General features: G+C 35.5%; 1 protein-coding gene across 13 annotated transcripts in view; it reads left to right on the top strand.

The window, feature by feature from the left end:
- Dmd (dystrophin) overlaps nucleotides 1-25,226 on the top strand; it is a 2,168,746-nt gene that overhangs the window by 1,336,611 nt on the left and 806,909 nt on the right. For all 13 annotated transcript variants that reach the window (XM_074062730.1, XM_074062731.1, XM_074062740.1 and 10 more), the window contains one exon: nucleotides 23,313-23,460. In XM_074062730.1, the coding sequence (XP_073918831.1) occupies nucleotides 23,313-23,460 (148 nt within the window). The remainder of the gene's footprint in view (nucleotides 1-23,312; nucleotides 23,461-25,226) is intronic.

The following is a 25,226-nucleotide window of genomic DNA, read 5'->3' on the forward strand; positions in this document are numbered from 1 at the left end:
GATATAATTTGTATTCAAATATTTTAAAATATGTGGTTAGCAAAGTTAAATAATCTATTTTATGGATTAAAATAAATCTTCAGCAATCTGTTAGAAATATTTTCAATGTTTCTTTGTACCTTATACTCAGTATGTAATGAATTTGATAATTGGTATGGACAGAAGAATAGATAGTACACTAGTAACTTCCATGTAGGATCAAATTTTAATGCCCAGGGATAACTCAAGAGAAGATACTATATAAACATAATCCATTTAAGTAAGTACTCTTAGTATATATCCCTAATGACTAATAAATACATTGTTTAAAACATAAATATCATAATACCATACCTCTACTTATAAAGCACCAATTATTCTTTGGCGCTATAGAGGGAATATATTAATCTTGTAAGACAAATAGAGTGCTTTAGAATCTGACCCAATCCTGCCTTTCTAGCCCTGTTTCCTGCCATTCCACTTCCACAGTCCCTTCATTATGGAAACATTAAACAAACCAGGAACTTTTATACTAATGTGCCATTGTCTATATTGTTCCCCTTTCTAGAATACTCTACCACCTTCTTCATCTAATGAACATATATCTTAGGTTGAACATAACTTCCTAGGCTCCTGAGTGACAATTCTTCCCCTTTTAATTAATAGTATCATTAGTACATTGTTCCTATTGCACATAAGATAAATTTAAATTCTTACGCCATTATCACGTCCCCTTCCCATCCCTCTGACATTATCTGCTGCTACTTTTCACCTCATTTGCCATACTTTAACCACATGATTCTACTTTCTTCCATGTTTTTCTTAAAGAATTAAATTTTGAGGTGCTACGTAGCCCAGGCTAATGTTGAACTCTCAGTCATTCTGCCTCAGCCTCTGAAGTGCTAGGATTATAGTCATGGACCACCATGCCCAGCTGCCCAGTTCCTCTGAATCCCTAACTATTTTTTCTGCCTTGAGAGAAGTCAATCCTATGTTAAAGCTTTCCCCCCATGCTTCATCCAGTCATTGTGTACATGTTTTTCAGGGCTCATTTCAATCTCACTTACTCAGAGGAACTCACATTACAATGACCACATCCTTCTCAATGTAAATAACATTTTCCACTTCTTTTACTTAGGAAAATGTTAGATTCCAAATAACTTTTTCAAGGTTTGTTCGTAAACTGTCTGACTCCATTTGGGAGATCAACAGATGTACAATTAAGTACTCTGAGAAAATTCTAAATATTGAGGGGCTTGGGTCATCATCGTCTTCATTAATTATTTTCTATGTTTTGCACCTTATTCAGTGATTTCTCTTGCCTTTTGTACTAATCACATATAATGAGGTTACTGTTTGTAAAACAGTCTAAAGTGAAATATAGTATGGAAAATTAGAATAACTACGTCTATGCACTGATAACATTGGAAGTAGAATTTGATGCATGTTTGTCTTTAGAAGCAACAAACCTATAAAGGTTCCTAAGCTGAAAGTTCACAAATAAAGCAATATTGTTATAACAATATTAACTTTTCTTCATATACTTGTGGTTTGCTTTGATATATTTCTTCATATTCTTATTATTTTAATGTCTACACATTCCATCATACTATAAACTCCTTAATGGTAAGGACTGAGTTTATGTTATCAATCCCTAATAAATTTAGCAAGTTTTTACTAAGTGTCTGGTACTGAGTAGACATGTAATAAATATTTGTGGATACAGTTACACTTCAATATTTACCACATTTTAACAAAACCCATCCATGTATGCAATCAGCATCTCCTACCTATCAACAATATGTAATTAATCATCATGTAGCACACTCAGTGTATGGCACACTTAAATACTTGTTGATGAAAAATATTAAATTAATGATAGGCCAATTTGCAAGAGTGTGTTATAATCTTCAGGTGAGTCATGTGTACATATCTGGAGATGGCCTACTTAGCCTCACATGTCACAAAAACTCACAGTGGTTATTTATGCAGTTCATTAACTCTAAAAGTTGGCCTTCATAATGCTTGTCCTACATTATTCACCTTCTTTCTGTCTCTTATAAATTCATTGACAGATTTCTGGGCTCCAAGTGGAAGGTTGCTGTAGAGTTCTTTGCACCTAATGGATTGTTTTCATTTTTGTTTCATGTTGGATTATTTCATTGTCTGAGGTCTTCTTTATATTGTTGCTCTTTTGTTTTTTTGTTTCTTTTTGATTTTTTTTTTCATTTTTCTTTTATTATTCATATGTGCATACAAGGCTTGGGTCATTTCTCCCCCCTGCCCCCACCCCCTCCCTTACCACCCACTCCACCCCCTCCCTCTCCCCCCCTCAATACCCATCAGAAACTATTTTGCCCTTATTTCTAATTTTGTTGTAGAGAGAGTATAAGCAACAATAGGAAGGAACAAGGGTTTTTGCTGCTTGAGATAAGGATAGCTATACAGGGCATTGACTCACATTGATTTCCTGTGCGTGGGTGTTACCTTCTAGGTTAATTCTTTTTTATCTAATCTTTTCTCTAGTACCTGTTCCCCTTTTCCTATTGGCCTCAGTTGCATTTAAGGTATCTGCTTTAGTTTCTCTGCATTAAGGGCAACAAATGCTAGCTAGTTTTTTAGGTGTCTTACCTATCCTCACCCCTCCCTTGTGTGCTCTCGCTTTTATCATGTGCTCATAGTCCAATCACCTTGTTGTGTTTGCCCTTGATCTAATGTCCACATATGAGGGAGAACATACGATTTTTGGTCTTTTGGGCCAGGCTAACCTCACTCAGAATGATGTTCTCCAATTCCATCCATTTACCAGCGAATGATAGCATTTCATTCTTCTTCATGGCTGCATAAAATTCCAATGTGTATAGATACCACATTTTCTTAATCCATTCGTCAGTGCTGGGGCATCTTGGCTGTTTCCATAACTTGGCTATTGTGAATAGTGCCACAATAAACATGGATGTGCAGGTGCCTCTGGAGTAACAGTCTTTTGGGTATATCCCCAAGAGTGGTATTGCTGGATCAAATGGTAGATCGATGTCCAGCTTTTTAAGTAGCCTCCAAATTTTTTTCCAGAGTGGTTGTACTAGTCTACATTCCCACCAACAGTGTAGGAGGGTTCCTTTTTCCCCGCATCCTCGCCAACACCTGTTGTTGGTGGTGTTGCTGATGATGGCTATTCTAACAGGGGTGAGGTGGAATCTTAGCATGGTTTTAATTTGCATTTCCTTTATTGCTAGAGATGGTGAGCATTTTTTCATGTGTTTTCTGGCCATTTGAATTTCTTCTTTTGAGAAAGTTCTGTTTAGTTCACATGCCCATTTCTTTATTGGTTCATTAGTTTTGGGAGAATTTAGTTTTTTAAGTTCCCTGTATATTCTGGTTATCAGTCCTTTGTCTGATGTATAGTTGGCAAATATTTTCTCCCACTTTGTGGGTGTTCTCTTCAGTTTAAAGACCATTTCTTTTGATGAACAGAAGCTTTTTAGTTTTATGAGGTCCCATTTATCTATGCTATCTCTTATTTGCTGTGCTGCTGGGGTTTCATTGAGAAAGTTCTTACCTATACCTACTAACTCCAGAGTATTTCCTACTCTTTCTTGTATCAACTTAAGAGTTTGTGGTCTGATATTAAGATTCTTGATCCATTTTGAGTTAATCTTGGTATAGGGTGATATACATGGATCTACTTTCAGTTTTTTGCAGACTGCTAACCAGTTTTCCCAGCAGTTTTTGTTGAAGAGGCTGCTTTTTCTCCATCGTATATTTTTAGATCCTTTGTCAAAGATAAGTTGCTTATAGTTGTGTGGCTTCATATCTGGGTCCTCTATTCTGTTCCACTGGTCTTCATGTCTGTTTTTGTGCCAGTACCATGCTGTTTTTATTGTTATTGCTTTGTAATATAGTTTGAAGTCAGGTATCGTGATACCTCCTGCATTGTTCTTTTGACTGAGTATTGCCTTGGCTATTCCTGGCCTCTTGTGTTTCCATATAAATTTAACAGTAGATTTTTCAATCTCTTTAATGAATGTCATTGGAATTTTGATGGGAATTGCATTAAACATGTAGATTACTTTTGGGAGTATCGACATTTTTACTATGTTGATTCTACCAATCCATGAGCATGGGAGATCTCTCCACTTTCTATAGTCTTCCTCAATCTCTTTCTTCAGAAGTGTATAGTTTTCCTTGTAGAGGTCTTTCACATCTTTTGTTAGGTTTACACCTAGGTATTTGATTTTTTTTGAGGCTATTATAAATGGAATTGTTTTCATACATTCTTTTTCCGTTTGCTCATTGTTAGTGTATAGAAATGCTAATGATTTTTCTAAGTTGATTTTATATCCTGCTACCTTGCTATAGCTATTGATGATGTCTAGAAGCTTCTGAGTAGAGTTTTTTGGGTCTTTAAGGTATAGGATCATGTCGTCTTCAAATAGGGATATTTTGACAGTTTCTTTACCTATTTGTATTCCTTTTATTCCTTCTTGTTGCCTAATTGCTCTGGCTAGGAATTCCAGTACTATGTTGAATAGGAGTGGAGATAGTGGGCATCCTTGTCTGGTTCTTGATTTTAGAGGGAATGGTTTCAGTTTTTCTCCATTAAGTATAATGTTGGCTGTAGGTTTGTCATATATAGCTTTTATAATGTTGGGGAACTTTCCTTCTATTCCTAGTTTTCTTAGAGCTTTTATCATGAAATAATGTTGGATCTTATCAAAGGCTTTTTCTGCATCTATTGAGATGATCAAGTGGTTTTTGTCTTTGCTTCTGTTAATGTGGTTTATTACGTTTATTGATTTTCGTATGTTGAACCACCCCTGCATCCCTAGGATGAAGCCTACTTGGTCGTGGTGAATAATCTTTTTGAGGTGTTGCTGAATTCAGTTTGCCACTATTTTGTTGAGGATTTTTGCATCAATGTTCATTAAGGAGATTGGCCTATAGTTCTCCTTTTCGGAGGTGTCTTTGCCTGATTTTGGGATAAGTGTAATACTGGCTTCATAAAATGTGTTTGGCAGTTTTCCTTCCCTTTCTATTTCATGGAACAGTTTAAGGAGGGTTGGTATCAGTTCTTCTTTAAAGGTCTGATAGAATTCAGCAGAGAATCCATCTGGTCCTGGACTTTTCTTTTTGGGGAGACTCTTGATTGCTGCTTCAATTTCATTTTGTGTTATATGTCTATTCAGGTGATTAATTTCCTCTTGGTTCAGTTTTGGATGATCATATGTATCTTGAAATCTGTCCATTTCTTTTAGATTTTCAAATTTATTTTAATATAGGTTCTCAAAGTAGTCTTCCATGGTGTTTGTTGTTATCTCCCCTTTTGCATTCCTCATTCTACTAATTTGGGTTTTTTCTCTCCTCATTTTAGTCAGGTTTGCCAGGGGTCTATTGATCTTGTTTATTTTTTCAAAGAACCAACTTTTTGTTTCATTAATTCTTTGTATGGTTTTTTTGGTTTCTATTTCATTGATTTCAGCTCTTATTTTTATTATTTCTCTCCTTCTATTTGTTTTGGGATTTGCCTGTTCTTGTTTTTCTAGGAGTTTGAGATGTATCATTAGGTCATTGATTTGGGATCTTTCAATCTTTTTAATATATGCACTCATGGCTATAAACTTTCCTCTCAAGACTGCCTTAGCTGTGTCCCATAGGTTCCGGTAGATTGTGTTTTCATTTTCATTGACTTCCAGGAACTTTTTAATTTCCTCTTTTATTGCATCGATGATCCATTCTTCATTAAGTAATGAGTTATTTAGTTTCCAGCTGTTTGCATGTTTTTTGTCTTTACTTTTGTTGTTGAGTTCTACTTTTACTGCATTGTGGTCAGATAGTATGCACGGTATTATTTCTATTTTCTTATATTTGCTGAGGCTTGCTTTGTGTCCTAGGATATGATCTATTTTGGAGAAGGTTCCAAGGGCTGCTGAGAAGAATGTATATTGTGTAGAGGTTGGATGAAATGTTCTGTAGACATCTACTAGGTCCACTTGATCTATTGCATATTTTAGATCTTGGATTTCTTTATTGAGTTTTTGTTTGGATGACCTATCTATTGATGATAATGGGGTGTTAAAGTCTCCCACCACCACTGTGTTGGCGTTTATATATGCTTTTAGGTCTTTCAGGGTATGTTTGATGAAATTGGGTGCATTGACATTGGGTACATACAGATTGATGATTATTATTTCCTTTTGGTCTATATCCCCTTTTATTAGTATGGAATGTCCTTCTTTATCTCGTTTGATCAATGTAGGTTTGAAATCTACTTTGTCAGAGATAAATATTGCTACTCCTGCCTGTTTTCGGGGGCCATTGTCTTGGTAAATCTTCTTCCAGCCTTTCATCCTAAGCATATGCTTATTTCTGTCAGTGAGATGAGTCTCCTGTAAGCAACAAATTGTTGGATCTTCTTTTTTAATCCATTTTGTCAAACGGTGTCTTTTGATGGGTGAATTAAGTCCATTAACATTAAGCTTTAGTACTGATAGGTATGTGGTGATTCCTGTCATTTAGTTGTCTTAGTTGTTTGAAGGTTTGATTGTGTGTACCTAACTTGATGTTACTCTCTATTGTCTTGCTTTTTCTTTTCCTGTGGTTTGGTGCTGCCTGCCTTTTCATGGTTAAGTTGGGTGTCACTTTCTGTGTGCAGGATCCCTTGCAGAATCTTTTGTAATGGTGGCTTTGTGGTCACATATTGTTTTAGTTTCTGCTTATCATGGAAGACTTTTATTGCTCCATCTATTTTGAATGATAGCTTTGCTGGGTAGAGTATCCTGGGGTTGAAGTTATTTTCATTCAGTGCCCGGAAGATCTCACCCCACGCTCTTCTTGCTTTTAATGTTTCTGTTGAGAAGTCTGCTGAGATTTTGATGGGTTTACCTTTGTATGTTACTTGTTTTTTCTCTCTTACAGCCTTCAATATTCTTTCCTTAGTTTCTGAACTTGTTGTTTTAATGATGATATGTTGTGGAGTAGTTCTATTTTGATTGGTCTGTTTGGTGTCCTGGAGGCCTCTTGCATTTGTATGGGAATATCTTTCTCTAGATTTGGGAAATTTTCCATTATTATTTTGTTGAATATATTACGCATTCCCTTCGCTTGCACCTCTTCTCTTTCTTTGATGCCCATGATTCTCAAGTTTGGTCTTTTGATGGAGTAAGTGAGTTCTTGCATTTTCTTTTCACAGGTCTTGAGTTGTTTAATTAATAGTTCTTCGGTTTTTCCTTTAATTACCATTTCATCGTTGAGTTCTGAGATTCTGTCTTCTGTTTGTTCTATTCTGCTGGATTGGCCTTCCGTTTTGTTTTGCAGTTCTGTTTCATTCTTTTTTCTGAGGTTTTCCATATCCTGGCAGTTTTCTTCTTTATTGTTGTCTATTTTTGTCCTGAGTTCATTTATCCATTTATTCATTGTGTTCTCTCTTTCACTTTGGTGTTTATACAGTGCTTCTATGGTTTCCTTTATTTCTTCTTTTGCTTTTTCAAATTCTCTATTTTTATTGTCTTGGAATTTCTTGAGTGTCTCCTGTACATTTTGGTTGACCCTATCCAGTATCATCTCTATAAAATTCTCATTGAGTACTTGTAGTATGTCTTCTTTTAAATTATTCTTGTGGGCTTCATTGGGTCCTTTGGCATAGTTTATCTTCATTTTGTTGGAGTCTGGATCTGAGTTTCTGTTCTCTTCATTCCCCTCTGGTTCCTGTACTAATTTTTTGCTGTGGGGAAACTGGTTTCCCTGTTTTTTCTGTCTTCCCGTCATTGTCCTTGGTGTTGTTACTGTCCCTGTATTGTGTGCAATTAAGTATTTTCTAGCTTGTAATAATAACAATGGTAATATTTAGAATGGAAGGGTGAGCTGAGATGGAAAGCAAGAAGTTAAAGAAGAAGGGAAAACAAATATACAGACAAGAGGGAGAATGCAGAACAAGATATCAGACAAGAGAGTTTCAAAGGTATAAACAGGGAGTGTTAGTGTACTAATCGACAGTAAGCTGAACAGACATTAGAGAGACAGAGAGAGGATTGAAAATCAAAGATAAAAAAATAAAAAATAAGTAAATGAAAGTAATATCTATATATAAAATTGAATTAAAATAAAATGGAAAATAGAAAATTAAAAAAAAAAAACCAAAAAACTTCCAAGTTTATATGCAATGCAGTTTCAGTCTTAATAATTTGGGTGTCCGTCTCAATCTCCAGTCCTGGAGTTGGTGCCTCAGATGTTGTTCTGTAGTTGTCTCATCAAAGGGGATGCATAAAGTAGAACCAAACTACACACTCACCCACACACACACACACACACACACACACCAAAAAAAAAGGCCCCACCAAGTGTCCCAAGTTCAAATGCAATACAGTTTCAGTAAGTTTTTTGGCTTGCAGGTGTAATTCGGTTGTTCTCTCATCAAAGGTAGGGAGAAAAAGAAAAAAAAAGCGTCTGGAGACGGTTCTGAGAGTGGTACCTGCAACTGTGGCTTGCCTGCCTGCTGCTCTCAGCCTGTAGCTGGCGGCGTTATTTATGCAGATCTCTGGGGTGAGCTAGCACTCACCTGGTCACACAGGCTTTGTTTGCTCAGAGTTCTCTTGTGCGGGAGCCTCTGCTACAGGCTTTCCCCTTTCCAAGCACTGGGAAAGGTGACACTGCGCCCGTGTTGTCAGGCCTGCGTGTTTATTTACAGTTCATGTGGCAGGTGGGTCTTCCCACCTCTCCTCTGAAGTTTTCCTCCCACTGCCACTTTCAGAAGCTTTCCTGCTCCTGCTTACTGGGCGGTGCTGCTGCTCCTGCCGGCCGCCATGTTTATTTACAGTTCACGTGGGAAGTGGGTCTTTCCTCCTCTCCTGTGGAGTTTTCCTCCCTCAGCCACTCTCACAAGCTTTCCCGCTCCTGGTTGCTGGGTGCGCGCCCCGCTCCAGCCAGAGCCTCTCCAGCCCACCCGGCTTGTTTATTTACAGTCCCAGGAAGGATTCCCTTCCCCCAATCTTCAGCGCTCAGGGCACCCCACCCTCTTTCCAGCGTGTCTTAACTGTTCTTATTGCTTATTACTCAGTTTCTCTTTTTTTCCCGGGTGGAGGTCAGACTGTCCAGGGGGCTATGCTGCTCTGGCCCAGGCTTGTCTGTGGGGCGCAGTACCGTGAAGCTCACGTGGTCCGCGTCTTCCCAAGCCATGTGGGCGCCGGCCACTGGCAGCCCCGGGGGCCCTCCTCGTTTCTCCATTTAATGTGAAGTGGAGATTCTCTGCACCGGCTGGAGATGTGGAGGGGTCAAAGTTATGCCTTTTCTCAGTGATTATGCCTGCAAAGTGTGTCTCCCGCGTCTCTCCAAGATTTCACTATAGGAGGGTTGCTTTCTGCTTCCTACCTCTAGCCGCCATCTTGGAATCCCCCTAGTTGCTGAGCTGCTTGAGTTCTACTAAGAAAGTCCTACCCTATGCCTATTGCTTCCAGTGTATTCCCTGTGCTAGCTTCAAGGTTTGAGGTCTGATATTAAGGTCCTTAATCCACTTTGAGTTGATACTTGTACAGTGTGACAAACACGGATCAGCTTTCAGTTTTCTATAGACAGATATCCAGTTTTCCCAGCAACATTTATTGAAGAGGCTGTCTTTTCTCCATTGTATGTTTTTGGCACCTTTGTCAAAAATTAGGTGGGTATAGCTGCATGGATTCGTATCTGGGTCTTCTATTCTGTTTCACTGGTCTTCATATCTGCTTTTGAGCCAGTACCATGCTGTTTTTATTACTATGGCTCTGTAGTAAACTTTAAAGATGGGTACCTTGATACCTCCAGTGTTGCTCTTTTTGCTCAGTATAACTTGGCTATTTGAGGTCTTTGTGCTTCCAAATGAACTTTAGGGTTAATTTTTCAATCTCTGTGATCAATGTCATTGGGATTTTGATAGCAATTGCATTGAATGTGTAGATTGCTTTTGGTAGTATAGCCATTTTTACTATGTTGATTCTACCAATCCATGAGAATGGGAGATGTTTCCATCTTCTATATTCTTCTTTGATCCCTTTCTTCAATGGTTTATAGTTTTCCTTGTAGCAGTCATTTACATCCTTTGTTAAGTTTCTTCCTAGGCATTTGATTTTTTTTTTTTGAGGCTATTATAAGTGGAATTGTTTTCCTAAATTCTTTTTCAATGTGCTCATTGTTGGTGTATAGAAAGGCGACTGATTTTTGTAAATTGATTTTGTAACCTCCTACTTTGCTGAAGCTGTTTATGGTGTCTAGGAGTTTTTTGGTGGAGTTTTCAGATCTTTTACATGTACGATCATGTTTTCTGCAAATAAGGATAGTTTGACTTCTTTCTTACCTGTTTATGTTCCTTTTATTTCTTCTTCACATCTTATTGCTCTGGCTAGAAATTCCAAGGCTATGTCGAATAGGAGTGGGGAGAATGGGCTCCCTTGTCTCATTCCTAACCTTAGGGAAAATAGTTTCAGTTTTTCCCCATTAAGTATGATGTTGGCAACAAGTTTGTCATATATACCCTTTATTATGTTGAGATACATTCATTCTATTCCTAGTTTCATCAGAGCTTTTAACATAAAAAGATGTTGACTTTTATCAAAGGCATTTTCTGCAACTATTGAAGTGATCATGTGTTTTTTGTCATTGCTTCTGTTAATGTGTTGTATATGTTGAACCATCCTTGCATCCTTGGGATGAAGCCAACTTAATTATATCTTTTTGATATGGTGTTGAATTCAGTTTGTCATTATTTTATTGACGATTTTTGCATTTATGTCCATTAAAGAGATTGGCCTGTAATTCTCTTCTTCTGTTGTGTCCTTTTCCAGTTTGGGGATGAGTGTAATACTGCTTCATAGATTGAGTTTAAAGTTTAAGGAGTGTTGGTATTAGTTATTTAAAGGTCTGGTAGATTTTAGCAGAGAAACCATCAAGTTGTGGACTTTTCTTTTTAGGAGACTCTTTATTGCTGCTTCAATTTTGTTATGTGTTATAGATCTGTATAGGTGATTAATATCTTCTGGGTTCAATTTTAGATGGCCATATGTATCTTGAAATTTGTCCATGTCTTCTAGATTTTCCAATTTATTTGAATATAGGTTTTCAAAGTAGTCCCTGATGATTCCCTGGATTTCCTTGGTGTTTCATGTTATCTCCCCCTTTTCATTTCTGAGTTTATTAATTTGGGTCTTTTCCCTTCTCATTTTAGTCAGATTTACCAGGAGTCTGTCAATCTTGTTTATTTTTTCAAAGAATCAGCCTTTTATTTTTTTGCAGTACTGGGGCTTGAACTCAGGGCCTACACCTTGAGCCACTTCACCAGTCCCCTTATTTTTTATGATGGGTTTTTTTTGAGATAGGGTCTATGACCTATTTCCCCAGGCTGGCTTCAAACTGCTATCCTCCTGATATCTGCCTCCTGAAAGCTAGGATTAGGATTATAGGCGTGAGCCATTGGTGCCCAGTAAAATCAGCTTTTTTTCAATTGATTCTTTGTATGGTATTTTTTTGTCTCTATATCATTGATTTCAGCCCTTATTTTTATTATTTCTCTCCTTTTGTTTGTTTTTGGATTTAACTTGTTCTTGTTTCTCTAGGAGTTTGAGATGCAGCATGAGGTCATTTATTTGAGATCTTTCTGTGTTTTTAACATGCACTCATGGCTATAAACTTTCCTCTTAGGACTGTCTTTGCTGTGACCCATAGTTTCTGATAGGTTGTATTTTCATTTTCATTAAATTCCAGGAACTTTTTGACTCCCTCCCCTATTTCTTCTATGCCCCACTGATCATTGTGCAATGTGTTGTTCTGCTGCCAATTGTTTGAGTATTTTTTGGTGCTTATTTTATTGTTGAGTTCTAGTTTTGTGGTCAGACAGTACTCAGGGAGTTATTTCAATTTTTTTTGTTGATACTTGCTTTGTGCCCTAGCTTATGGTCTATTTTGAAGATAGTTCCATGGGCTGTTGAGAAGAATGTATATTGTTCATTTGCAGGATGGAATACTCTGTAGACATCTATCAGGTCCTTTAGATATATGTTGTCATTCAATTCTAGAATTTTTGTTGATATTTTGTCTCGATGACCTATCTATTGGTGGTAGAGGAGTATTAAAATATCCTACTACCACTGTGTTGGGGTTTATCTGTGATTTTTAAGTTCCTTAGTGTACAGTTAATGAAGTTGGGTGCACCAGCACTGGGCATATAGAAGTTGAAAATTGTTTTTTCCTCTTGATGTATTGCTCCTCTTATTAGTATGAGGTGTCCTTCTTCGTTTCTTCTAATTAATTTAAATTTGAAGTCCACTTTATCTAATGTAAGTATTGCTACTCCTCCCTGTTTTCAGGGGCCCTTAGCTTCATAATTCTTCTTGTACATTTTCACTCTAAGACAGTATTTGTTTCTGTCAATAAGGTGGGTTTCTTAAAAGGTTAGATCAAAAAGAATTAACCTAGAAGGTAACACACATGCACAGGAAATTAATGTGAGTCAACTCCCTGTATAACTATCCTTATCTCAACCAGCAAAAACACTTGTTCCTTCCTATTATTGCTTATACCCTCTCTTCAACAAAATTAGAGATAAGGGCAAAATAGTTTCCGCCAGGTATTGAGGGGGTGGGGGGGAGAGGGAGGGGGCAGAGTGGGTGGTAAGGGAGGGGGTGGGGAGGGGGGGAGAAATGACCCAAGCCGTGTATGTGCATATGAATAATAAAACAATAAAAAAAAGTTAAAAAAAAAGGTGGGTTTCTTATAAACAACAGATTATTGGGTATTCCTTTTAATTGAGTTTGCCAAAAGTTGTACTTTGATGAGGAAGTTGAGTCCATTTATATTTAGTGATAACTTTGAGAGATATGTAATGATTCCTGCCATTAGTTGTTTTGCTTGTTTAAGGATTTTGTGTGTGTGCAGCCAATGGTATACTATTCTCTAGGTATTTCCTTGTTCTTCTCCTGAGATTTAATACTTCCCATCCTTTCATGGTTTTGTTTGTTTTCATCTTCTCTGTGTATGTTTCTTTGCAGAATCTTCTGTAGTGGTGGCTTGGTGATCATATATTGTTTTAACTTCTGTTTTTCATGGAAGACTTTTATTCCTCCACCAATTTTGAATGATAGCTTTTCTGGGTAGAGTCTCCTAGGGCTGAAACTGGTTTTTTTTTCAGTGTGCAAAATACCTCACTCCATAACCTTCTTGCTTTTAAGATTTCTGTTGAGAGATCTGCCATTCAGTTGTTGTGGAGAAGGGTGCTATTGTCATGGATTGCAGAGGAATAGGAAGGATAGGGTAATGTGTAAAGTTGGTACAATAGACTATTCAGTGTGTGGTGTTGAGGATGTCTTGGTAGTGGGGGGAAGGGAGAGGGAGGAGAGGAAGGTAGGGAGAAGAAAGAAAGGGAAAGAAGAATTAAAGAGAAGAGAAAAGTTGGAGAGAGAAAGGAAAGTGGAGCAATAGAAGGCTGATGAATTGGTGTTTGGACAAAATGGAAGAGGGAGGAAGCTAACAGTAAAATGGAAGAAAAAATGAAGAAAATAAAAATGAAATATTTATATATATGTATGCATGCATATATAAATATCAGTTCAATTAATGTTCTAGACTCTTTCCTCTGATTAAAAATTCAGATGCTGATGTTTTTTACAGTCCTTTGACTGTGACATTGTCCCTTCTTAAAATTAATATGCTGGATTGCATGGCAATGGATGTTGCCCTCCCTATCAGACAGTGGCTCAGGGTGTTTGTTTCCAGGCTTCCCTTGGTGGAATGTGCCCTCTGATGCCAGTGGGTTCTCAGAAGTGGTTATGTGAGCAGCTGGTATATGAGCAGTCGCCAGCCCCTTCCACCTACAGGGCAGGCCTGTGAACTAGAATTGAGCTTTTCTCTTGGAAGGCTGTCAGTTTCAGCTTGCACCCAGTTTCTCCAAGGCAGTACAATGCTTAGCTTTCACCACAGTGCTGCTGAGTCTCCCCACCCTCACATGGGCTAATTCAGCTCAGCATTCTGCCCCTCCCCGTTCAGGCAGTGGAGAAATGCTCCCTCTGTGTATTTGGCCACCAGTTTTATCTAGGGGGGAATGCAATCAGCCCCTTCAGCTGCACTAGACTGTGTGGTTTCCTCTAAAGCAGATGATGTGTTGTGCTCACTTGATGGGGTTGCAGACTCACTCAGGTGAAAATGGGTCAGCTCCAGGGCAATGCAGTCAGACCATAGTCAGAGGGTCCTGGATCTATGTTGTTCCAAATGCTTGCAGATCTCTTTCTGCAGTTTTCTGTGTTGCATTTTTGCTTTACCAGTCAAAATGTGCAGGAAATAAGAGAAAAAGTAAATGAAAAAAAGAGGAAAAAAAAGTAGCTTCCCAGTGTCCCAGTACCTGGCTGTTGTGTGCAATAAAAAGCTAATTTAAGGGTCAATCATTGAATATTATTTGTTCCCTATGTATTATCAGTATCTTAGTTGGCAGAAAAATCAGGGTTACTTGATCCTTACTGGCACGAAAATCTGTAGTATTTGTATGAAATGGTGCAAGTCAAGGTCTCAGGGTCCATCAGCTATCCACCATCTTGGTCTTTCCTATTACTGTATTTCTAATAAGAGTAAACTCTTCAGTCTATTGTAGAACACAAAAAGAAAAAGATGAAGATAGAAAAGTAAATAATGACCAGATCACAAAACACTTCTTTGCCCATATTAAAGAGGTCGAATTAAATCTCATTGGTATTGGGGAGTTATTAAAGATATGCAGCTATGATCAGAGACATATTTTAGAAAGATCTGTCCTCTGAAATGTTAAGAATAAATAAGATGTGATATGAAACCAGCTTGGGCATAAAAAATGTTCTCAAGACCCCATTCTAGCCACAGCAACACATGCTTGTCATACTACTATGGTGAGAGCCTGAGATCTGGAGGATAATGGAACCAGGCCATCCATGCCAAAAATGTTCAGGAGACCCCCATCTTAACAGAAAAAACTGGATGTGGTGGCACATGTCTGTCATCTCAGCTATGATGGGAAGCATAAAATAAGGGGTTTGTGATTCAGGCCAGCCACAGCAAAAGGTAAGACCCTATCTAAAATAACTAGAGCAAAGAAGGGTTGGCAGCATGGTTCAAGCATTAGAGTGCCTGTCTAGCAAGCTCAAAACCCTGAGTTTAAACCCCAGTACTGCCAAATAAATAAATAATAGGCAAATAAATAAATAGACTGGATCAGAAGGATACAAGGTGAGATGTAGAAAGCAGAGTGTCAAAGACGCTATTAGGAGCTAGACTGAGAGGATGGTAGAAGAATTCAGTGGTAGGAAAGATGAAGAGACGTTTGCAGATTCAGTGTTTCAAGTGGAATTAAGAGGTTATGTTTACTGATGCACTGGGTGTGAGGGACTCCCTCTGATTTCTAGCTTGGGAAACTGGCACCTGCTAGAACTATCCATTGAAGTTGTCAGAGTAGCAAATTTAGTCAGGAAGGTGATAGTGTTTTTGAATGGGAAGAGAAAACCAAACTAAGGCTAAAATCAGCAAAATTAAGTAATGAATTCTTCATTTCATCTTTCACCAGATGGTCATGCCTTTGTGATGGGTTTGGCTGATAGATTATGTAACTCTGCCTCTGGTGGAGAAAAAGCCAAAGCACTGTCAGAGTTTTCAGAAGCCTATTCCAGCACCCATGTAGAGAACACACTAAGAACCATGGAGAAGTTCTGGGCTCATTGAATTGATTGGACCTATTAAAGTTTGTTTGAACTTAATGGTTCATCCATTAAGAACACAGTATCAACCTAAGATCCCCAAAATGTATTACTGTAGAATTTCTTCTTTTTAAGAAGTGAATTTGTTACTAAGTCTGAATATGAAAACCATGGGATTCTAGGTAGAATCTCTGAAGATTTGGTTACATTAAAGAGAGAAAAGAATATTGCCTGTGTTGTGGTAGGTGGGTGGGTGGGTGGAAGTGAGGTTACAAGGAAGGTCTGAACTCTATGACTATCACTTTTGTTCATATCCATTGGAAAGAACTGTCATATAGTCACACCTAATGACAAGGGAGGCTGAAAAATAACAGCTAGCTGCATAAGTAAGAGAAATGAGCAGCTAGCCAGTCCCTGTCATGAGGATTTTACTCAAATGCCCTCTTTTTGGTAAGACCTTCGCTGGTAACCCTTTATAAAATTGCAACCACTCCTCAGACTCCCTCAATAGTCCCTATCTTTCCTAGGGTTTTTTTCTACAACATTTATCACTATGTGACAATCTGCATTTTTTATTTATCTTGTTTAATATCTATCCTCCTAACTAATACTATGCAAGTTTCACAACTAACAGAATGAAAATTTCACTGCCATATCCTCGGACACTAGTAGATTTTCAACAAATTTTTGTTGCATTGCAATCATGTATCTGCTTCACCTAGAAGTCATGTCATTTAAGTGGCATTTGTACTCACAGATTGACATTAAGACTAATTGTATTTCTACAGAAAAATTTGTCAAAGTAGTTTGTCAGAAGAGAGAAATAGAGCTGTCAGATGACACATCAAAAAGTTCAACTTTAAATATTCCCCTGTGTACACTTATTTGCTTTTTAAATACTTTTATGTTTGCATGCATGTGAGCTTAGGCAAAATTATGTGTTAGAAATAGAAGGTTCTGTATCCATATTCTTCCATTTTTATGCCTCCTTTTATTTCCTCTACAATTGGTGGAATTCTAGAAGTGAAGTACTAGGCTAAAATGTGGATTTCTAGGAATACTTACAATCTTTACAAGCACACTCTGAGGTGTTTATTGCCCTGATGTTAAGACAAGGAAATTAAAGCCAATAAAGCCTACAGAGATTAAGTAATTTACCAAATTCACTCAGTCACCTGATAACAGGCAGTACTTAGATTTGTACTTTTCTTTCCAGGTACTCTCACTGCTAACCATCAGCCTTTTCCTCAACCTTTCTCTATACCTACTTATATATTACTAATCATTTCCTTAATAATGATGCACGAATGCACTGAGAAGACTTGATATGCTATCAAGGAATATTTCATTTTTATGAGGCACAAACTTCAGGCAAAATGAACAAATGTCTAATTTTGTGACCCACTCACTAGCCAGCTTCAGGAAACATGTTTGCTTAACCAGAGTTGATGCCTAGTTTCTGATTCTGACAATGTGCTATAGGGAGTGTGACCTGGGGAAGTTGTTATGTGTGGTGAAAAATGAGTGTTTTTTTTTCCATAAGAGAGTGTCACATTATATTTGAATTCTTCTAAAGTCTCTCAAATTATAGATAGTATCCTCTATTTTGCTCAAAAAAAAGTACTGTCTGGCTATACTTCATTTGCTACATTTCATATCAACTAATGCTTATTTTAGTGGCTTATAGAGATCAAATAATAAAGCAACAAAACCTTTAAAATTGGAAGAAAGCAAAATTTCTATAGGGATTAACTTTGGTGGTATGAAACACAATTTCAAGAGTTGGATGCCATTATGATCAAGGTTTGGAAAGAATACTCTTTGAAAGCAACTCAGTAAGTAGTAAGATTGTGTAATTTATGGGCATACAGAACAAAAAAAGGAAAAATATCTTCACATAACATGAAACTGTTTTATGATATGTAGTAATGTGCTGGTGGCTTAGAATAAAATTCCTTATTGGAATATTACACATGGATTCAGCAGTATTGTAACTCAGGGCACATGGATATAAGTGACAATGATATCTTCTGTAAAGCTTAATTTGATGATGCAAAAAGTTCATCCATCAGGTGGAAAATTCCAAATTTGATACACTTGAAGGATATGAACACAATTGTTGCATGAAATATGAATGAGGAAATGTAACATTTCTAAGTGATATAATAATTTCTATTACATAATTTTAGATTATTACATGTATACTCAAAGTAATAAGCCTCATTCCTAGACAGGAGATGATTCTACATTTTCTAAAGTTTCTTTTAAAGTTTACCAAAAAACTTGGAGATGAACTTCTCCTTTAGAAAATAGGATAGATCATCCCCTTACATTTGTATATACGGTATATACATTTCCTGATTTTTACTTTGTTTGTTGAGAGCATTAGGAAAACAGTACAAAGGATGCACTGGGTGTTAAGAGACTGAAATGTGATAACATCTATCACTTTGCCTGAAACTCTGGGGAGATCCATCTCCCCCACTGAAATCATGCCATGTGATTTGGCAGTGTTTTCCTCTTTCCATAGACTCAATCCCACAGAAAATGTTTATTAAGAGTAATATTGCAAAAACAAAAGAGTTAATGTTAAATTCATTGGATTTAGCAATACATGGGTAACTCTTCCTTTCTGATTATGCAAATATCGTATCATCATAATACATGCTTCCTTCAACTGCGTTAGGAGCATTTATAATGTAAATGATAACTGAGCCAATATTTCAAACAGAAGTCATTTTTTAAAAAAAAAACTAGATATATTGAAAAGCCTGTAAAAGTAAAATATTTAACACATAATTGCAGATGGATAATGTTAAATATCCCATTCATTGTTATTACTACCACATGCCTGAATAAATCCTACCATAAGCATTAAGCACGTAGGTAAACAAAGAAATAACACTTCATATGATGAATGCCAATATAAAGCACATTTAAACTGTTCTGTCAAGAGACAAGCCTGGAAATGCTAACTGTGTTCCTTTGCTTTTCTGCAATCATCTGAATACATAAATTCAAATTGCAGCTTTTCAAACTTCAAATTGAGGCTTTTGAAATTTCAGAAAACACATGTGCTTAGAAAAGCAGATTGTAACAAGGTCCTGGTGGGATTTTGGCACCATATTTTTTTACATTTCAAACTATAAAAAACAAATCTACACAAGAAATGACTACCAAATATTTTTGTATTTTAGAAGATGCTGTACTTTTAAAAATTAAATAATCAGACACAAGTTTTATGCATTTTGTAAAATGAAAGACCATAGGAAAGAGCATAACCAAAGCTTTTACTTTTAAAAAGATGACTTATTCTATATGGGTATTCTTAAGAGTCTTCTAAATTAGTATACAATTAATGTCCATAAAATTATCTGCAAGTTTCTGCCTTTCAAATTGATGCTGAAGGTTAATTATACAATGCACTTAGTTATTTATAGTGCACAGATGAGTCCCAAATTCTTTTGGTGTCCCCAGTGTGATCACTGGAAATTTAGCAGAATCATATTGGAAAGATAATAATTCTTCACAAATTTATTCATTGATGTAATGCAATCCCAATCAAAATCCAAAGTGACACCTATTTTATAATTTGACCAAATGATACATAATTAGAATACCTAAAGTGGAAGCGGGGGTAATCTGAACATACTTTAAATCTTCAAAAAATAAAGCAGTGAGTCACTGTCCCAAAAATCTATAGCAGATCAACATAAAACCTTGGTAATACGAAACTTTAAAAACTAATAAAGAAAGTAGCGCAAATCAGTAGAGAACAGGTTGTGCAGGGAGGAAATATCAATTTCTGAAAAGCACTTTAAGATCAGAAACTTAATTCTATATAAATTTAAAATGAATTAAAAATTTAGTGATTTTAATGAAGATAAAGGGACCAAGAATAAAGGTAAGTATCTACACAATTATAGAATACACACAATTTTAAGAATGATATCAATGAAGGAAATAAGAAAGAAATAAACTGTTTGATTTTTTTGTTTAGAAACAAACATATCCAGAAACAAAACTAAAAAACAAAATGAAGCCTGGAAAAATATTCTCACTAAGTATTTTTTATACAAAATCTGAAAAGAGTTTTTACAAATAAATAAAAAAACACTGACAAAAATGAGCAATAGACATAGGAAACAATTTACAATCAACAAAATGCAAACACATATAACTTTTTCAACATTCTTTCTCATATTCATAAAATATCTGTTACAAACTTTTTTCTATCAAGTATATAAAATGTGGTACTCAATAGTAGTAAAGTGTGGTGAGGCTAGTGTTTTTTAATTGTTGGTAGGAATTTATACATTTTCGTAATACCAGCATTGCAAAGAAACTTAGCAATGTGTACCTAAATCCTTAGGATTCTTATTCTTCCTCATTCAAAGGAACTTAGCAGAAATGTAAGCCAAAATACATAAACAAATGTGTTTGTTAGAATGCTACTTATTATAATGAAAATTGGAACCAAACTAAATGCCTAATAACACAAGAATGGTAAAATATGCTGTACCCATATATAGTTTATTACTCAGATCTTAAAAATCCATTTTCAGAGTAATTAATTAATAACTTATTTTATATATAAAATTCATTTTATATTAAATGAGAAAATAGGTACAGACTGTTTATAGGGTTTAATCCCAATTAAATGTATGAATCTCAATTATAATGAATAAGTAATATCCTCCTCTTTTTCTTGGCTGAATACTTCTAAGAGGAAAAATATGCAAGTAAATAATTTGAAACATATTTGAAGTGGGAGGTATTTACTTTTGGAACTTTATTCTACACTTAGGGCTTGTTATTATTATTTATTATTATTAATTTGGTTTGATATTACTCTTTTCTGTCCTTCAAGTTTTTTTTGTTTGGTTTTGGGTTTTGAGGTTTTTTTCCTCACCAAAATTCAAAATTACCTATTTCAAGATGAAAATTGAATCTTACAAGTTTGTTCAGCTTTACAATCAGATTTTAGAGAGCTTTTGCTTATCTAAAAATATTTACAACGCTGAACAAGATGATCTAGAGTCAAATACTCATGGACACGAAAACTTGCACAAAGAATAGTTAAGAAAGATGAGATAGGCTCTTAAAATCTAGACCTAAGGTGTTGAATCATCTTAGAACATTCAAGAAATGCTTCATCATCAATACTGTTTCACGAATAAAAATTGTTTGTTGTAGAATTTTTTTTCTCTTCCAGTGTTGCTTCTAAGTCCAGAAGCTTAGTGGAAATAATGCTATCCCACATCTGAAAACCATCAACTGAGACCAGTAACTTCCCCCATTAGTTTTAAAGAGAAGCAACAGTAGCAGTAGTTCTACTAGCAGTTTTCAATGTCCCCAATGCTCCCAAAAGAAAAGACTATAGGAGATTCAGGCTCTAAATATGAAGATGTTTTAGCAATACTTCAACCAATTTTTAACTTACACCTGCACACCCATGTTTATTGCTGCACTATTCACAATAGCTAAGCTATGGAAACAGCCATGATGCCCCACTACTGACAAATGGATTAAGAAAATGGTATTTATATACAATGAAATTTTACTCAGCCATGAAGAAGAATGAAATCTTATCATTCTCAAGTGAATGGATGGAAGTCGAGAACATCATTCTGAGCGAGGTTAGCCAGGCTCAGAAGACCAAAAATTGTATGTTCTCCCTCATGTGGATTTTAGATCTAGGGCAAATACAACAATGTGGTTGGACTTGGGTCACATGATAAGGGGAGAGCACATGCGGGAGGTATGGGGATAGATAAGAAACCCAAAACATGAAAGTATTTGATCCTTAAAGCGACAGAGGTCAATATGAGAATGGGATCAGGAACTAGTGAAAAGATCAGGTAGAGATGAATCAACCTGGGTTGTAACACATTTGTACATGAAAGCAATGCTAGGAATCTCTCTGTATAGCTATTCTTATCTCAACTAGCAAAAGTGCTTTGTCTTTCTTATTATTGCTTGTCTTCTCTTCAACAAAATTAGAGATAAGGGCATAACAGGTTCTGTCTGGAAGTGAGGGAGGGAGGGGGAAAGAGGATGGGGGATGAGGTAAGGGGAAGAAATGACCCAAACAGTGTACGCACATGTGATTAAATGAATAATAAAAAAAAAATTTTAAAAATCTTCCACTAGTCCAACATATGTTAGGTATTGTAAATCAATTCTTACTTTTCTTCAAAAAAATTATGTCATAATTTGGAAAACATTCTATCATGTAATCACTTAGTGTTTTTATTTTAAAACATTGTTTTTGCTTTTGTCCCCTAATTTTATACAAAGTATGCATTGGCATTTTAAAATATGCAACTTAATATTATACACTTAATCTACTGTAAAGGTACCCCAAAAGGGACAATTTTGACCCTCCTCAGGTAGGATAATAGGCAATACCTCAATAAATTTTGGGTTGTCACAACTTGGGTAAAAGGGGAGTTGGCACTGGCAACTATACAGAACAGAAATTCTGCTAAACATTCTACACTACACAGGACAGCCCCTCACAACAAAGAACTATTGAAATTGAATGTCAGTAGTGTAGGTAGAGAAGCCTTGCTCTAATTTAATAACATGTTAGAATTTTTAAAACTACTTTCATGACTAATTTGAATCTCTTATCTTTCAGATATTTTGGAAATACTGAAATTAATTTGCTTAAAATAAATTATGTATTGTAAAATATTTTAGATTGCTTATTTTTAAAAGTGCCTGCCATGTTTTTTCAGTTTGTTTTTTAATTGTTTATTTTATTATTATTGTACTGGGAGTACATTATGACATTTACAAAATTTCTTACAATATATCATTGTTGAATTCACCTCCTCCATCATTCTCCTTTATCCCCACTCTCTCCATTCCTGGAATAGGATCAACAGGTCTCAATTTTTCCTTTTAAATGCATATATACAGAATATTTCCACCATATTCACCTTCCCTTTTCTTGTATCCCCTCTCCTCCCAGTGGTACCCATCTTCCAGGAAGGACCTGTTTTGCCTTTCTGTTCTGTTTTTGTAAAAACAAAAATGATATGTTTGTTTAAGATAGCTATACCAGGTGTTTCATTGTGACATTTCCATGTATATCTGTATTATAACCTGAATTGGTTCATCTTTGTTTTTCTTCTTTCTACCTAGTCCCCTTCTTATGGTGGTTTCAACAGATTTAAAAATTCTGTATTCACCTTCTGAAGTTCCTTCTTTTATCCTCCCCTTCTCATATGAGACCTCCCCTTAGCATGACCTGTTTTTCATAATATTACTGTTCTTGTATTATGTCTAAATTCCACATAGAAGAGAAAACAAATGCTCAATATTTTTTGTCATAAATGAAATGCAAATCAATACCACGCTATGATTTCACCTCAGTTAGAATAACTACCATGAAGAAAATGAACAACAAATGTTGGAGAGGATGTGGGGAAAAAGGAACCCTCATACATTCCTGATAGGAATGTAAATTAGTACAACCACTATGGAAAACAGTATGGAGGCACCTCAAAATATTGAAAGTAGACTGCCATTCCACTCTTAGTTCCTTTCTTATGGTGATTTCAATAGGCTTAAAAATTCTATGTTCATGCTTGTATTAAAAGTAAAAGTTTGAAAAATATGTCATTTATAACAATTTCATTCATTTTTCTCCAGGCTAGAAGAACAAAAGAATATCTTGTCAGAATTTCAAAGAGATTTAAATGAATTTGTCTTATGGTTGGAAGAAGCAGATAACATTGCTAGTATTCCACTTGAACTTAGAAATGAGCAGCAGCTAAAAGAAAAGCTTGAACAAGTCAAGGTAATTTTGATTTCTAAAATCCTGAGGGCCTAATTGTATAAAGAACATATAAATCTACTTTTAAATGTATTTAATAATTGATTTCCTGCCCATTATGCTATTTATAGATCCTTACTAAAATGTTTTTCTCACAGCTTTATTTTGTCTTAAACCAATGTCTCCCAAATAGCATACATATACATAGGTGTATGTATGTATAGATGTATACATTGCCTGTATATTACACCTATACATATATATACACAATGTGTGGCAGTTACTTTTTAAACTAACTTAAATTTAATTTTAGACTTATTTGAGAAATCCATAGTTTCAAGTAACTTCAAAAACCGAAGAACAGAGTGTGGAATCATAAAATCTAAATATAAGTCAGAATCACTCAATTTGTCTTAAGCTGTTCACATGAAAATTTGGGGAGATTATAAAAAGAAGAGTCTCATTTTTTAGGACATATCTTAATTTCCAAATCAGTAATGCTTTTTCAACCTCTGATTAAAGGCATTAGATTCACTGAAAGCAATTTTTTTGTTTTGGCTTGTTTTATTTTGGGGAGGGGCATGACATTGGTTCATACTGTATACTGGTTGAATAAACACCTATTGTTTTCAGGTAACTTTTAGTACATTCCTTCTGTGATGTCTACTTATTACCAATTACCTCAGCTGACTGACTGACATGCTCTGATTATATTATTGGAAGAATTTTAATTTTTAATTTTGAGTATGAAACTCTTTTTGATCTGGTTGATTTTAATTGTTGAGGGAAAGGTGAAAGGAGAAGTGAAATTAACAGTTAATCATCCCCTATTATGTACCAAATACTAATAAATTTATAACTATTTTATTTAATCTTCATATAAAACTTTCCAACTGGTTGCTATTATCCTCATTTTTCAAGGTTGCAAAATCAAAGAGAAATGAACTTAGTTATTTATCAGTGATTCAGTTGGTTTACACATACTAATTAAAGTCCAAGTCAAAATTTATTTCTGTGAAACAAGAAATTTACACCCTACCAGGGAATAACCTATAAAATAAAAATATCACCTAATTCAGTAAATACATATTGATCACTTACTGTATATTAGACATATATTAAGTATTTGAGATTCAAAGAATTGAAAGTTTTTGAACTATTTAAAGATGGTTATACCTTGGAAGAACGAACTCAATATGCTTTTGGAAATTCATCTTCCCAATGTATTGTCAGATGTAATGACATACATTGATAACTCATTTTGTAGACTTATTTTAGCAGTATTAACTTATTAATAAATGTGCATTGATTTTCTTTTCTCCTTAGAAAATTGAGGCAAACGTTTTCCAATAGAAATTTCTATGATGACAGAAATGTTCTGCATTATCCATTTCTGTAGCCACTAACCATATGTGCCTTTTCAAAGGTGGCTAGTGTAATTGAGAAAGTGAGGAGAATTTTATTAAATTTTAATTATCTTAAATGTAAATAGAATCATGTAGAAGGTGGCTACTATCTTGGACAATTCAGTTCTAAATAAATAAAACATAGTTATTAACACCAAGGTTGTTTTATAGATCTTGGGAAAAGGTATAAATAATAAGATGCTGAATGGAAAAGAAATTCAAGTATGTGGAAGAGTAAAAAATTAGGATTTCAGAATGAAGCGTCCCAAGTTTGAATCACCCCTCTGTTGCTGGCTAGTTTTGTGTCATTGGAGCTGATTATTTAACCTCTCTGTCTTATTTTCCTTCTTTATAAAATAGAGATAATAGGAACTAATTCAAATA

Source organism: Castor canadensis, chromosome X (genome assembly GCF_047511655.1).
Source record: "Castor canadensis chromosome X, mCasCan1.hap1v2, whole genome shotgun sequence".
Taxonomy (NCBI): Eukaryota; Metazoa; Chordata; class Mammalia; order Rodentia; family Castoridae; genus Castor; species Castor canadensis.